The sequence below is a fragment of the Microcaecilia unicolor genome, chromosome 3, assembly GCF_901765095.1.
Source record: "Microcaecilia unicolor chromosome 3, aMicUni1.1, whole genome shotgun sequence".
Classification (NCBI taxonomy): domain Eukaryota; kingdom Metazoa; phylum Chordata; class Amphibia; order Gymnophiona; family Siphonopidae; genus Microcaecilia; species Microcaecilia unicolor.
Genome location: NC_044033.1, coordinates 525,165,794 through 525,181,914, shown reverse-complemented (window position 1 = coordinate 525,181,914; position 16,121 = coordinate 525,165,794). Strand labels below are relative to the sequence as shown.

The following is a 16,121-nucleotide window of genomic DNA, read 5'->3' as shown; positions in this document are numbered from 1 at the left end:
CGCAGTAGAGAGCAGCTGTTCTGCGCATGCGCGGCAGTCATAGGTCTCTCCCAACGTCAGCTGATCATATGCTCCTCCAAAGTTCTGTGGCTGCCTGGGTTCGTAACAGACCCCGCCCTCATGTCAAAACATTTATTTATTTATTTATGCATACGCCTTGTAGCGCTATAGAAATGCTAAGTAGTAGTAGTATTTCTACCCCACATTTTCCCACAAATGCAGGCACAATGTGACTTACAAGAATTACAAAAGTAGAGAGGTACAACACATGAATTTTACAGTAGAATAAGGATAAAACGCTAGCAGCAATTAGGATGACTAAACAGCAGAATTACTAAAGGAGTACGTTTTTTCAAAAAGGTACCTGTTCAGCAGCTTCTTGAAAAGATGGTGATCAGCTTGCGATTTTAGGTACTGAGGTAGAGCATTCCAAGTCTTCGGGCTGGAGTAGTGGAAAGTAGAGGCAAAAAGAAGCTTGTATTTGACACCCCTGCAAGATGGGTAATGTAGTTGGAGAAAGGTGCGTGCTGTTGTGATGGCATTTTTAGGTGGGAGATCTATTAAAGGAATCGTATTCCGGAGCTAATCCGTAGATTATTTATGTGTTAATGTGCAGATCTTGAATGTGATTCGTTCTCTTACTGGTAGCCAATGTAGATTGAAACGTAGGGGCTGCGCAGGAACCATGCGCGATTTGCCCAAGATGAGTCTCGCAGCAGTATTCTGGGCAGTCAGGAATTTCCTCAGTAGATGCTCCTGGCAGCCTGCATAAATCCCACTGCAGTAGTCAAGGCGAGACAGAACTAGCCATCATGACATCAGAGGGCAGGGCCTGTAACGAACCCTCTCTCTGTAAGCCAAATGAAGCCACCTTCCCCCGAGGTCGCCGCCCTCGCAACCCCCCCTCTCGGTCGGATGCACTCCACATACAGAGCAGTGCAAAAAACTTGATTCGTCAGTCCTGAGCAGCAGCGCCAGCCACCCATCAGGACGTGGGGTCAACGGCGCTGGGAAGCACACGAGCTGGCTGGCAGGCAGAGCTTGCGTACGTCGCGTTGGTGAATAGGGAAAGAGCATGGACTCCCATTAGCATGACGTACGCAGAGTTGATCTGGGAGATGCAGGGAAAGCGAGCTGACGAGAGGACTCACAGGAGGTAACAAAAGCACAGGAGAGTTGATGGACACGGGGGCAGGGGAGGGGGGAGAGGAGGGTTGCTGGACATGGGTGGATGGAGGGGAGGGAAGGGGAGAGAGGACGGTTGCTGGACATGGGGGGAGGGCAGGGGAGAGAGTAGGGTTGCTGGGCATGGGTGGATGGAGGGGAGGGCAGGGGAGAGAGATTGGTTGCTGGACATGGGGGGAGGGTAGGGAGAGAGGAGGGTTGGTGGACATGGATGGATGGAGGGGAGGCCAAGGGAGAGAAGAGGGTTGCTGCACATGTACGGATGGAGGGCAGGTCAGGGGAGAGAAGAGGGTTGCTGCACATGGATGGATGGATGGAGGGGAGGGCAGGGAGAGAGGAGAATTGTTGAATATGGATGGAGGGGAGTGAAGGGAAGACAGGAAGTAGATACACATGGATGGATGGGAAGGGAGAGAGAAGAAATGCTGGACATCCAACTCTAATTTTTCTTCTTCGTCTGTTCCACTGCATTGTTCAAAACAAAAATCTTGCCCGTTTTAACGGGCTTAACAGCTAGTATGGATTATAAATTAATGGAATAGGCATCTTGAAAAAGAAATGTTTTGAGATCAGTTTTGAACTTGTCAAGAGTACACTATTTCGCAAAGATTATGAACTTTACAACACCATCTAAAGTCAGAAATATTACATTAAGAGGTTTTGACGAGCTGTGAAACTTTTATTCCAGCGTTACCTCTTTTAATGGTTGTACCGCCTGTACTATTTCATGATCATGTTTATACTTTCTCGTTTTGACGGAATTTTATATGCTGTATGATTTCAATGAAATTTTTGTGGTTACCCACTTAGAACTTGGTGATCAAGCGGGATACAAATGCGGTTGTTAAATTAAATCAGACCTCTTCCCTAGCCTTGCATTCAGCTGTGGTTCGTGATTATGTGGCTAGGGCTTGTTTTTAGGGCTGGTGTTAGATACACAGGGACCCAGTGCAGAAACTGGGGAGGGAACTCCAAAGCCTACCTGCAGGCTATGCCTCCTTCAGTTTGAGGCAAGCATGGAGGCCCAGGGCAGGCACCCTGCTGGCCACCTCCTAAAGCCAGCCCTGCTTGTTTTGGATGGTTAGAGCAGTTTGGACATTGCAGTACAGGATTCATACAGGGCTTTGGTGCTAGATTGGGTGGATATGGGTTCTGCTTTTCTGGTGGACATTCTGACTTAATACATACTTCTGCCAAAGGAATGGCATTGTTAGTGACAAGGTTTTTCTGGTTCTGAAATTGGTCAGTGGACACAGCATCCAAGGCTAGGCTTAGTAAGATTCCCTGTAAGGGAACACTTTCTTTGGAGAAGATTTAGAACAGTTGGTGAAGTCTGTGTAATATCAAGGTGCCGAGGCTCCTGGAATACCATGGGAAGGGTCCTCCGGGGATGTTTTAGAGACTTTAAAAGGTATAGACCAGGTAGAGTGAGTGCCACCCAGAGATGACTTCTTTCATGGTGACTGCAGAGGTGGTCGGGAATACCGATCAGATGTTTCAGGAGCTGCTGGTGGAATGCAGTGAGGTCTTGGGAACCCGCACTCTGTAATGGGCAGAATCCAACATTTTTATCAGAAGTGGGTTCAGTTAACCTCAGGTCAGTGCCATTCTCTGTCTGAAATGTTTCTTTGAGTCTCCTTGCCATTCTCGAGTCAAGGCAGTGGTGATAAGAACCACCTTAGACTGATAAAACTGAAGGCAGTAGTTCTGATTCCCAGGGAACAGAGAAGGTCAAGAAGGTATTCCAATTTGCAGTGCCCAAGAAAGAGGGCTTCTTTCACATGGAAACCTTGTGATCAGTAATAGTAGTAGCTTGTCAAGGGGGAATGTTTGATTTCTGTAGATCTCATGGAAGCATACTTGCACATTCATTACCATTAGGAAAGTACATCATTTTCTCAGATTTTCAGTCCTCAGGCAGCATCATAAATGTCAAGCCCTACTATTCAGACTTGCTATGGAGCCAAGGATCTTTTCCAGGATGATGATGATGGTGGTGGTGGTAGCAGCAGCAGCCTTGCACAAGGAAGGAATCCTGGTCACACTACTTGGATGATTGACTCATTCAGGTGATCCCAAGGCCACAGTGTGAATGGTTCAGCTGTTCCAAGAGCTCGTTTGGGTAGTCAACCCCATGAAGAGCAAGTTAGCACCTACTCAATTTCTGGAATACCTGGGGTCACAGTTTGGGAATGTTTTTTTTTTCTTGACAAGCAAACATTACGTTTCAAATCACAGTCTTGCTTACCAGTTCCAGATTGACAGCATGGGACTATCTCCAGCTGTTGGGGTCAATGGCAGCAACTCTGCCGTGGACTCTGGCGCATGTTCAGTCCCTCCAGAGAGCCTTGCTTTCCCACTGGTCTTCATAATCTCATGACCTAACTCAGATTCTGCCTTTCCCATTGTCAGAGAAATGCATTCTACCCGGTGGATGTGCTCCAGCAACTTGAGGCAAATCATGGATTTGGAGCCCTTCCTCCCTCCCCCCAATGACTGATGGTCAGGACAGTTGCCAGTTTGCTCAAGGACAATGGTTGATGATTTAAAGATTGTAGTCAGTCAGCAGCCACCTGGAAGAGAGCTCATGAAATTGTCCAAGTGATGCGCTGGGCAGAGAGACGTTGCTTAGCTCTCTGCGTCTTACATAGCAGGAGTGAAAAGTCCTGCATTCTGGTGAGTGGAGTCTGGTGGAGGTAATCCAGTGTTGTTCAGCTAATCATGGATCTCGTGACCACCTTTTAAAAGACAAAAAGCTCCCAGGATTTTTGGTTGCAGAACAGAGTGGCATTCCAAGGACATAAATGTGTTGGGTCAACCATGGCCTGTGTTGAGTCTCCTTTACATGTCCCCCCACCCCCGCCATGGTTAGGAAGGATTATTCAGAGGATAGAAGGTTATGAGGGTCTAGTAGTGCATGTAGCTCCAGATTGGCCAAGGACACTGTTGTGTTTCCTCTTCCTTTGGTCAGTAATACGCTGCTGTTATTGCAGGGCCCAATTCTCATGCAGGATCTGTCTCTGTTTTGTTTTTTTGGCCTCACTTTTAAAAGGGCTCGGTTTCTGGAATTGGGTTCAGTGTTGTGGCATTCTAGGTAATCCTGTACTACCTTGGCATACGTGAGAGTCTGGAGACTTTTTGTTGTTAGAAGCTTTAGATCTCTCCATTAATAACTTTGGTTTCTGAGATGTTAGATGGTCAGAATGGTTTTAATTCTGGCGCTTGCTTCTCTTAGAGTTCATTTAGCAACTGTTGCATTTTACAGAGGATTGGTGCAAGGACCACTCCATGGAGACACACCTGGGTGGCTTGAGATTTCTAAGGGAGTGAAATTGCTCAGACCAAGACACTCTGTGGTGCCTCCTTGGGATCTTAATTTGGTTTTGTCAGTCTTGATGCATCCTCCGAGCCTTTACAATATGCTACTTGTGATGAAACAGTGGGTTTCTGAAAACTGTATTGTTTCATGAAGTGTATTTCTCCTAATTGGCCAGCAGATGGCACTTGTTTTGAGTTTTAAATCTGTTAAAGATTCCCCCCCCCCCCCCCCCCCCCCGCCCGTATAAGTTTATGGAAAGTAAATCTGCAGTACCATTGGCCAGATACTTTCAAAGTCAATGCCCTGGGGCTCTGATTGGCCCTGGACTTCAAATCTAGCCAGGAGGTACTGGAGTTTTGTTTAAGTGTGGGGTTACAGAGGAGAAACATCTCTGTCCTGAGATCCTGATCAAGGCTTGTGAATAGTTAAGTTCCTGAACTCCTCAGGTGCTACCCAGGTAGTAACAAGTGTTAGTTTTAATGTTGATCCTTATTGCTTGCTGTACTTTTCCATCTGGTTTTCAAACGTTCACTGTTCAAGTTCTGTGATAATAAACTTATAGTATATTAGTTCTGAAGTCCCTGGACTGAATAAGAATCCTGGTGGTTTGTGTGTTGGGTCTGTGGGTGTGTTGCAAGAATTGTGGGACCCCTGAGAAAGTGGCCCCAGTACCTAGAAATCACTGGGGAGAGTGGGAAACAATTGGTGGGAGGAGGGTGCCAGTATAGAGCACGTGCCATGGTACAGGCGGACCTGAGCAGTGCTGGGGACAGACTTTCCAGGTGGCAGCAGGGTTAACCCCAGGCGGGTGCTAGGCATTTCGTGACACTACTCTTAAAGATATTAACTTGAAGACAGAGTTTCTGATGGTGATCTGTTTGGTGAGAAGAGTCTGAGTTGCAGGCCCTTTTAGGCGTTATTTTTAGTGTTTCCAAAAGAAAGTAGTTCTCCGTCTGTTTCCTTCCTTTCTTCTAAGGTGCTTACTCCATTTCACTTTAACCAGTTGATTTCTTTGCCAGTCTTTAGACAGTTGAGTGATGGTGATAAGCATGGGTGTTATGATAAGTTAGATGTTGGACAGTCACTCTGCTTTTGCTTGTCAAGAACCAGCAAATTAGTTGGTCTCATAGGCTGTTAATGGTCTTTGGTGGTCCTAGGAAAAGTGAAGCACTTTTGACAGCTACAGAGAACTTTAAACGTTTGGTTTAAAGAAGCAATTACTTCCACTCTTATTTGGTCAGGCAGATCAGGTCCTTCTATTCTCAAGGCTCATTCGACTGGAGCTCAGGCATCATCATGGGTGTAACACATACTTATTCCACCTCAAGAGATTTTCAGTGGCTCTTAGGCATCATTGTCTTCTTTTATGAATTACTATAGGTTAGATGTGCAGGCCAAACAAGATGCAGCATTTGGGGCCTGTGTGTTGTCAGCAGGTACTGCTATTCCCACCTGTGAAGAATGTAGTAAATGAGAGCAGATAAAGACCTGAGCGGTCTATCCAGTCTGCCCAACAGTCACACTCGTTATCAATTCATGATTAAATCAACAATGAATGCGATATAAAATACTTGATCAAGAGACTTGCTTTGATACATCCCAAGCATCTGGACTGGTCTGGAGGGACAAAAAGGAAGGTCAGAATTAGGTCTTACCTGCTAGTTTTCTGTCCTTGAGTCCCTCCAGACCAGTTCAGAACCTGCCAGGTTTCTGTGATGTAAATAGCTTAGCAGATACGCTTATAGAGATATGGTGTAAGCAAATCTTCTCTACACTTTCTAGCTTTTCCAAGTCATGTTTTTATGTTCTAGTTTGTTGTTAGGTTTCTCCAACAGTTCATGGGATGTTTTGCTACCCTGCTTTAAGAAAATATTGGCTGTTTCTAGGCAACACAGAAAACTATATGCAGTGATGTCATAATTCATTAGTTCTTAGGCTCCAGCTACCAGCAGGAGAGCATATATCAAAGCATCATCACTGGTGTGGAGGGACTCAAGGAAAAAAATTGGTAGGTAAGACCATTTGAAGCCCACTCTTTCAATAAAATTGAGTGACCTGAGTAATTAATTGAAATGGAGTGTTACATCACATTGCACTGAACAAGATTAGTTTTGTTTTGACCCTTTTTTAATTTTTTTTTTTTTTTTAATAAGCACTAAACAAAAATGCAGAAATGCTCAAGAGAAGTACATTAGAGGGAAAAGAGAGCAAACAAAATTCAGTCTTTATCCTTAGACGAAGATTCTGGAGTAAAGCTAAGGATCCTGGTATTTATAGACAGTGGAAAGACGAGATTAAAAATATAAAAATTCTGTTGTGTCGTTATTAAATTTTGGGTTTTGTGCCAGGTTCTTGGGGCCTGGATTGGCTGCTGTCGGAGACAGAGTGCTGGGCTTGATGGATCTTTGGTCTTTTCCCAGTGTGGCGGTGCTTATGTGCTAAGGGAATATTATGGAAAAATGATAGCTGATTCAGAAAATTCATCAAAACAGCTTACATTTTCAACTCATTGAGAACTGATAAGGTGCTGATGATTTCACAACCTATGGCGGATGAGTTGGCAAATTATTTCCGTACTAAAAGATATTATTAGGCAAAGTCTTGTTGAAACAAGACAGCATTGCCAATGGTGGGAGCAACAGGAAGAGAGAGGAGATACATCTTTTAAAGGAGACATGCTATGAAATGAATTTTTGGAAGCTGATACAAATACTATTAATATCTACCTCAAAAGGTTGTCTAAGAAAGCTAGTCACTTAGATGTTTGTCCATCCTATTTACTTAAGACAGCTCCCTCTGACATAGTTGACAGTGTTTGTTAATTGTATTCTGGGAATTACCCCCTTAATTTTCCATATATTATGCTGACTCCTACTCCCAAATCAGTGGGAGCTAATTTGTCTAAGCCTGAAAATTATAGACCAGTGGCAAGCATACCATGGCTTGCTAAACTTAGTGAATGTGTTGTGAATATTCAATTATGTGACTACTTGAGCAAATTTGACATTCTTCATATTTCACAGCACGGTTTCAGACCACTACACAGTACTGAAACTTTGTTTGCAAGAAAAGGTAACTGCAATCAGACTGGCTCTTACTAATTTTGCTACAATTCGATATATCAGCCGCCTTCGATGATCAACTGTTGAATAGGCTTGGTCAGATAGGAGTGAGTGGTACTGTTTTGAAATGGTTTAGTGAGTTTTTATAGAGGAGAATATATAGTGTACGAAAGGATTCTAAGGTATCCTTGCAGTGGAATGCAGATTGCGGAGTTCCTCAAGGGTCACCTTCCTTGTTCAGCATCTATTTAAGTATGATGGGAACAGTGCTGTCCACCTTGGGACTATTGGTCTACTCATATGCAGATGATATTTTTCTTCTGTGTGAAGCTCGAGAAAAGTGTGAAGATACTATGACTCTCTTGAGGGAGATGGTCATCAAAACTGATAACTGGGCTAAAGCTAATTTTCTGAAATTGAATAGACTAAAGACTAAGGTCGTTTGGTTTGGAAATTATGAGAAGCTGACTGCTAAGTGTTTGGAACTGGGTACAGGTGAGAAACTAATGATTGAGGACCACTCAAAAGTGTTGGGAGTCAGGCCTAACTTTTGAATTACATCTGAAGACTTAAAAAAAAAAAAAATTACAATTACGACAGCAATTCGATCTAAATTACTACTACTAAACATTTCTAGAGCGCTACTAGGGTTACGCAGCGCTGTACAAATTAAACAAAGAAGGACGGTCCCTGCTCAAAGGAGCTTACAATCTAAAGAACGAAATGTCAAGTTGGGGCAGTCTAGATAACACCTGGATAACTTTAGAACAGTGGCAGAGGCAATCCTGATTCCATACTTAGATTACTGTAATTCACTGTTTGGGGGTCTTACTGAAAAACGGTTACAAAAACTTCAATTTCTGCAGAATACAGCAGCAAGAGCCCCACTGTTAAAAGGAGCTACGTTGGCTTCCTGTATCTTCAGGATTGAAGTTTAAGCAAACATGTATGATGTACAAAATGCTGTACGGTGATGGATCTGGTAGACCGATTAATTATTTGGATTTCCTGTCATCTTTTTCCTCAGGTAGATCGGAACGCTGTTTGAAATGAAGCTATCTGTCTTTTAGGGGTGTTCCTAAGAAAACCATTCTAGAGCGTTCCTTTTTACACCAGGGAATTAGGCTTTGAAACAGACTGCCTTTAGAAATTCAGAGAATAGCACAATATTATTCCTTCAGGAAAATGTTAAGGTCTTTTTTGTTTGATGAGAGGAGGTGTATTTTAGTTTCAATGTATTAGATATAGAACTGTAATTGATGTTTTAGATGTTCAGTTGATAGAGTTTTTTTGTTTGTTTGTTTCAATGTGTTAGATATGCAATTATAAATTCTCCTGAAGAAGGACTTATTGTTTGTAATCCGCTTAGAATCTTTTTTGAACTTAGCGGAATATAAGAATCATATAGCATAGCACTTAGCAGAGGCACAGTTAACAAGATTTTTTCCTAGCGGTTTTAGTCTTGCTATCACAGAAAAGCCCATAGTGTTCGTTGCCATCTGTGATATGGTTTTTCTTCTTTGTATTTGTTTTAGGTAGAACTGAAATTCCCTGCACCAAGCAGACCTGGAAATTATCAGTACACGGTGTTTTTGAGATCAGATTCATATATGGGCTTGGACCAGGTTAAACCATTGAAGGTAATGTCTATTTTATTATCTAGCTTATTTATTTTATTTATTGGGATTTATTAACCACCTTTATGAACAGCAGGTCTAGTTTAACATAACTTGCATGCCCCCTAGTCCATGTATTTTTGGGAAAAAGGAAACAATTGATTCACATCTACCCATTCCACTCAACTCAGTGTTTTTAGACCTCTATCATATCTCCCTTCAGCCGTTTTTTTCTCCAAGCTGAAGAGCCCTAGCTGCGTTTAGCTTTTCTTCATATGGAAGCTGTCCCTTCCCCTTTATCATTTTTGTTGCCCTTCTCTGTATCTTCTCTAATTCCACTATATCGTTTTTGAGATGCGGTGACCAGAATCGCACACAATATTAGAGGTGCGGTCGCACCACGGAGTGATTCAAAGGCATTATAACATTCTCGTTTTTGTTTTCCATTCCTTTTCTAATAATTCCTAAAATTCTGGTTGCTTTTAGCCTCTGCACATCTAGATCCTTTTCCTGGTCGGTGACTCCTAATTTGGAACCTTGCATCACGTAGCTGTAGTTTGGGTTCCTGTTTCCCACATGTATCACTGCATTTGCTCACATTAAATGTCATCTGCCATTTGGATGACCAGTCTCATAAGATCCACTTGAAATTTGTCACCATCCACCTGACCAGGACTTGTGCCATCAGCAAATTTAATCGCCTCACTAGTTATTCCCAACTCTAGATCATGTATAAATTTAAAAAGCAGCTGTCCCAGCACAGGTCCTTGGGGAATCCAACTATCTACACTTCTCCTTCCATTGAGAACACTGGCCATTTAACCCTAATCTGTTTTCTAATTAGTTCTTAATCCATAATAGGATATTACGTCCTATCCCATGACTTTCTAATTTCCAAAGGAACAGTTCATGAGGTACTTTGTCAAATGCCTTTTGAAAATCCAGATACAAAATATTGACCTTTATCCACATGTTAATTCACCCCTTCAAAGAAATGTAGTAGATTGGTGAGGCAAGATTTCCCTTGACTATATCTATGTAGGCTTTCTGTCATTAATCCATGCTTATGTATGTGCTCTTTAATTACGTTCTTTATAATAGTCTCTACCATTTTGCCCCGCTGCAACATCAGCCTTATGGGTCTATAATTACCTAGATCATCTCTAGAACCCTTTTAAAAAATGGACATTATATTGGCCACCCTCCAATCTACTGGTACCATGCTGGATTTTAAACATAAATTACATACTACTAACAATAGCTCTGCAACTCTTTTATCCATTCTTTAAGTACCCTGGGATTGTATACCATTTGTCCAGGCAATTTGCTACTCTTCAGTATGTCAGATTGCCCCATTACATCTTCCAGGTTTACAGAGATTTGTTTTTCTCTGACTCAGAAGCTTTGAATACCATTTCTTGCACTTGTATCTCCCACATCTTCCTCGGTGAAGACCAAAGCAAAGAATTCATTTAATCTCTCAGCTATGGTCTTGTCTTCCTTGAGTGCCCCTTTACCCCTCGGTCATCATATAGCAGTCCAAGTGATCCTTTTACCGGCTTCTTGCTTCTAATATACCAAAAGTTTTCAAATCCTCTGTTTGCATTTCTTAGCACTTTGCATTTGACTTACCTAATTCTGTTTCCTGTTATTTTCAGTCGGATCCTTCTATTTTCGGAAGGATTTTCTTTAGCTCTAATATCTTCCTTCAGCTCACTTTTTAACCATGCCAGCTGTTGTTTGGCCTTCCTGCCTCCTTTTTTTAATACATGGAATAGATCTGGTCTGCACGTCCAGGATGGTGTTATTGAATAGCATCCATGCCTGATGTAAATTTTTGACCTTAGCAGCTGCTCCTCTCTCTCTCTCTCTTTTTTTTTTTTTTTACCATTCTCATCATTTTATCATGGTCTCCTTTTTGAAAGTTAAATGTTAATATATTGGATTTTCTGTGTATGCTTACTCCAGAGATTATATCAAATCTGATCATGTGCTGTTACCAATTGGCCCTAGCACCATACGCTCCACTAAGGACTAGGTCTAGAATTGTTCCCCCTCTTGTTGACTCCTGAACCAGCTGCTTCATAAAGCAGTCCTTGATTTCATCAAGGAATTTTCTCTCCCTAGGGATTCCAAGATGTCTTGTGTCCTGCAGAACTTTTAGTCTATTTGTTACAGTGCTGCCCTTAATGTATAATGTTACTCCTCCACCAATTAGATTTACCCTATCACTGTGATATAATTTGTATCCTGGTATGACAATGTCCCATTGGTTAATTTTCTTCTACAAGGTCTCAGAAATGCCTTTTATTTTATCTAACTTCCCCCATCTTATTTCTTAGGCTTCTGGCATTTGCATACAGGCATTTCAAATAATGCTGCTTGTTTCTGTTTACAACTTGCTCAGCAGTTGACAGTGATAAATTGCAATCTTTGAAATCTGTCTGCTCTTTATTTAAAGACATGTAGTCTACAATGGTGTCTGTTGCAACCTCGCTATCAGGATGCCCTATCTTCCCTGTTTTAACCATACCTTGTTCCAAACAATGCACTTTTGAGCGACATCCTTCCCCCCAGTTTTTTGTTTAAGAGCTGCTCTATCTTCTTTTTAAATGTTGATGCCAGCAGCCTGGTACAATCCTGGTTAAGTTGGAGCCCATATTTCTGGAATAGGCTCCCCCTTCCCCAGAATGTTGCCGAGTTCCTAAGAAATCTAAAACCCTCCTCCCTGTACCTTATCCACAATTTGAGACTTCAGAACTCTACCTGTCTCTTGGGTCCTATGCGTGGAATGGGGAGCACTTCTGAAAATGCTAGGCTCTGGATTTCAGCTGTCTACCTAAGAGCTTAAATTTGGCTTCCAGAACCTCCCTCCCTCGTTTTCTTATGTCATCGGTGCCCACATATACCAAGTCAGCCGACTCCTCCCCAGGACTGCCTAAAATCTTATCTAGGTGACGCATGAAGTCTGCCAACTTCGCACTAGGCATGGAAGAGACCAAGCAATCCTCATGTCCACCAACCACCCAGCTATCTACATGCCTAATGATCGAATCTCCAGCGGCCATCCTAACTCTTCCCCAATGGACAGAAGCCCCTGGAGACACATATCGGTGCGAGAGGATATTGCATCCCCTGGAGGGGCAGGTCCTGGCTTACTTCCTGCCTCTTCATGGTGATGCTGTCTCTTCAGGAGAATATTCTCCTCCATGGCACCACAGAGGTTGCCAGACTGGAGGTAGGACTTCTCTATTATGCCTCTGCAGGTGTCCTCTATAAACCTCTATCTGCTTGAGACTGAGGGGAATGAGCAACAACAGTCACACAGGAAGGAGCACTCGCACTCGCCAAGAAAGACATTTGTGTGCTTTGGGAGAGAGGACTGGCCATTAAGATACAGATTTCAAGAGGGTTTGTTTTGGACACGGTTTGGAAATACATGTTTATTTTAAAAATTCCTGCACTGGCATCTGTGCCTGCTCCTAGGCATGTGATTGCTTGGGCCTGGAGTTGAGCTTGAGTCTGCACCAGGGATTGAAGGGCAATTGTGCTAACCTCAAATTTATTAATGTATTTCATCTGCCTTATTAACAGACTTCTCGTGTACATGTGGTCCCTATGAAATCAGATGCACATCCAATATAATAAAACGCAGCTCCAACATTCTGAAGCTGACTGCATGGCTGAGGCATTCCTGCTCTCTGTATCCATCTCCTGAATTGACATCACGTACTTCCGAGTTCGTCACAAGCAGAAGTGACCAACCACACGAGGTTTCTCGGCTTCAGAATGTTGGAGGTGCATTCTATTAAATAGGATTGGTCAGTTCCTTGAAGCACAGCCAGAGCTCAGCGTCCTGCACAGTAACGCTCAGACACCAGAGAGAGGGAGGGGGGGCCTGACACCAGAGAGGGGGGGAGGTATCTGTCACACACACACTCTCTCACACAGTCACTCTCACATACACTCTCTCAAACATACACACTCAGAGGAAACCCTTGCTAGCGCCCGTTTCATTTGTGTCAGAAATGGGCCTTTTTTTACTAGTGCCTGTAAGAATTGGCAAATGCACTAGTATGTTGCAGGATTGGTATTTATCCATGTAAAGCTGCAAATGGTGATACTGTCTTTGAACATGCTTTTCCTCCCTGAAATGACTGCACATGCTGGCAAGTAAATAAATAAACCACTCTCTCTTTCTTTCTCTCTAGAGACCATTGTAGACTAGGTTTTTTTAAATAAAGAGCAGAGAGATTTCAAAGATTGCAATTTATCACTGTCAATTGCTGAGCAAGTTGTAGATTTGAACAATTATATATATATTTATCACTGTCAATTTGCTGAGCAAGTTGTAAATAGGAACAATTATATTTACAGTGCACTCCATTTAAGTGCATGTCTGATAAGCGCATGCTCTGTTTAACTGCATGCTGTACTTCGATCCCATTTTTGGCACCATCAATTTCTATGGGGACAAACTTCGGTTTAGCGGAAGATTCGCTTATATGCATGGTTTAAGACCGCTTCTCTGCAGAAAAGACTCCACATAAGCGCGCGCATGGAATATGGAAGCCGATTGGCACATGACAACCGAGATTTCAAATTTACCGCCTCTTTAACTGCCCCAGGCAGATTAGGGGAAAGAATGTTGTTGGAGCGTGCTCCGGGGTCGTCGAAGCGGCGGAACTGTAAGACTTTAACACTGGCTGAACGATTAGAAATTCTTAAAAAATTAGAAAACAAACAAAGTCAAGCATCTATTGCTAAAGAATATGGTGTCAATCCCAGTCAAATTTCATGTGTCTTGAAGCAGAAAGACCAGCTTCTGGAAGACTGGCAAAACAATACAAATCCACAACGAAAACGAAACAGGCGGGAAAAGCTGAGGAGGTAGAAGATGCTCTTCTTCAGTGGTTTTCTCGAGTCAGGAGCAGACAGTTTCCTGTCAGTGGTCCACTGCTTATGGAGAAAGCTAACCAGCTAGCTGAAAGTCTTGGACTAACTGAATCCAAAGCCACTGTTGGATGGTTGGAAAGATGGAAGGAAAGGAACAGCATAAAATTCAAGAAACAGCATGGTGAGAAACAAGACGCTGATGACTTTGGTGCTGAAAATTGGGTTGTTTCAGTTCTTCCTACCAACTTGAACGAGTTTGCACCTTGTGACATTTTCAATGCTGATGAAAATGGTCTCTACTGGCGAGCGATTCCTGATGGAACACTTGCATTCAAACATGCCGAAACTACTGGAGGTAAAACATTGAGGGACCGACTGACGTTCCTCCTTTGCTGCAATATGGATGGTAGTGAGAAGTTGGAACCCCTCGTCATTGGAAAGAGCAAGCAGCCCCGTAGCTTCAAGAATGTTAAGCGACTTCCTGTGTCATATGAGGCTAATGCAAATTCATGGATGACTGGGAAATTTGGAAGCAGTGGCTAAAGAAGTTAAGACACTAGAATGCGGGCACAAAAGCGTCAGATTTTGTTGCTTTATGATAATTGTGCTGCACACAGGGATGATGTCAGGCTGTCTAATGTCAAGGTGGTCTTCCTGCCACCAAACACTACCTCTCTGATCCAACCTCTGGATCAGGGCATAATAGCCAATTTCAAACAACATTATTGGGCTCTTGTGCTACATCGTCTGATGAGTGTTATGGATGACCAGGCTGGGAAGGATAAATGTGTTGTTGAACTGGCTCGTAATCTATCACTGTTGGATTCTTTACATATGCAGAAAGAAGCCTGGAATCATGTTACACAGGCAACCATTGTGAACTGCTACAAGTGGGCAAGCTTTGTTAAGGATGTGGAGAGGGACGAAACAGGTGCAGCTGTTACAAATGCGTCGGATGAAGAGGTTATTGACATCCCAGCTGGTTTTACTGAAGAGGAGTTCCATCGCTACATAGTTGCTGATTACGATCTAGAAACAGCTGAAGACAGCACTGATGTCGAGATATGCTCCTACATGCAGGCAACGACGGCTGATGATGGAACAGATGAAGAAATGAGCAGCGAGGCACATGCTGATGAAATTCAACAGCCTCCTCCTGTCACTTTTGCAAGAGCGCTGGAGAGTCTCAACACCGTGCGGGCCTATCTGGAGGCCACTGGATGTCAGTGCTATGACAGTTTTTACCGTCTGGTAGACGTAGTCTATGGGACTCACAGACCCAAGAGTGTACAGAGGACTATAACTGATTACTTCAAGTAAGCCTAATGTCAGTTAATTGAGACTGTATACTGTATGTATAATAATAAACAGTACTGTACATATGTTGATCAGATGTCAAGCTTCTTTGGGTCACAACGGTTAACTGCATGCTCTGTATGACAGTTTTTACCGTCTGGTAGACGTAGTCTATGGGACTCACAGACCCAAGAGTGTACAGAGGACTATAACTGATTACTTCAAGTAAGCCTAATGTCAGTTAATTGAGACTGTATACTGTATGTATAATAATAAACAGTACTGTACATATGTTGATCAGATGTCAAGCTTCTTTGGGTCACAACGGTTAACTGCATGCTCTGGTTAACTGCATGCATTTCTTTGGTCCCATGGTCCCAGACCCTTGTACTTAAGCGGATTGCACTGTGTGTGTGTGTGTGTGTGTGTATATATATATATATATATATATATATATATATATATATATATATATATATATATATATAATGGCTGCTCGTTGATCATGATGAACTCCGTGAGTAACGTGCCATTTTTTAATCACGATTAATAAAATTGATCCCCAGTGCCTTAGTTTTCCCGCTCCTGCACGGAGTGCCATTATGTTTTCCTTCTCTTTCCCAAGTTTCTCTCCGTCCCTTCCCCTGAACCTGATTGGCTGTCTAGCGGGGTCTTCTTATTGGCTGTCTGCCAATGAGAAGGGCCGCTGTTGCGCAGCCAGGTGGATATTGGTGCACAGCGCTTTGT

The 16,121-nt window shown here is 42.9% G+C and overlaps 1 protein-coding gene across 1 annotated transcript in view; it reads left to right on the top strand.

The window, feature by feature from the left end:
- The window catches only part of SEC63 (SEC63 homolog, protein translocation regulator), a 200,299-nt gene that overhangs the window by 154,134 nt on the left and 30,044 nt on the right, over window positions 1-16,121 (top strand). Inside the window, exon 20 of the mRNA XM_030199182.1 lies at window positions 9,102-9,206. Coding sequence (XP_030055042.1) covers window positions 9,102-9,206 — 105 coding nt within the window. The remainder of the gene's footprint in view (window positions 1-9,101; window positions 9,207-16,121) is intronic.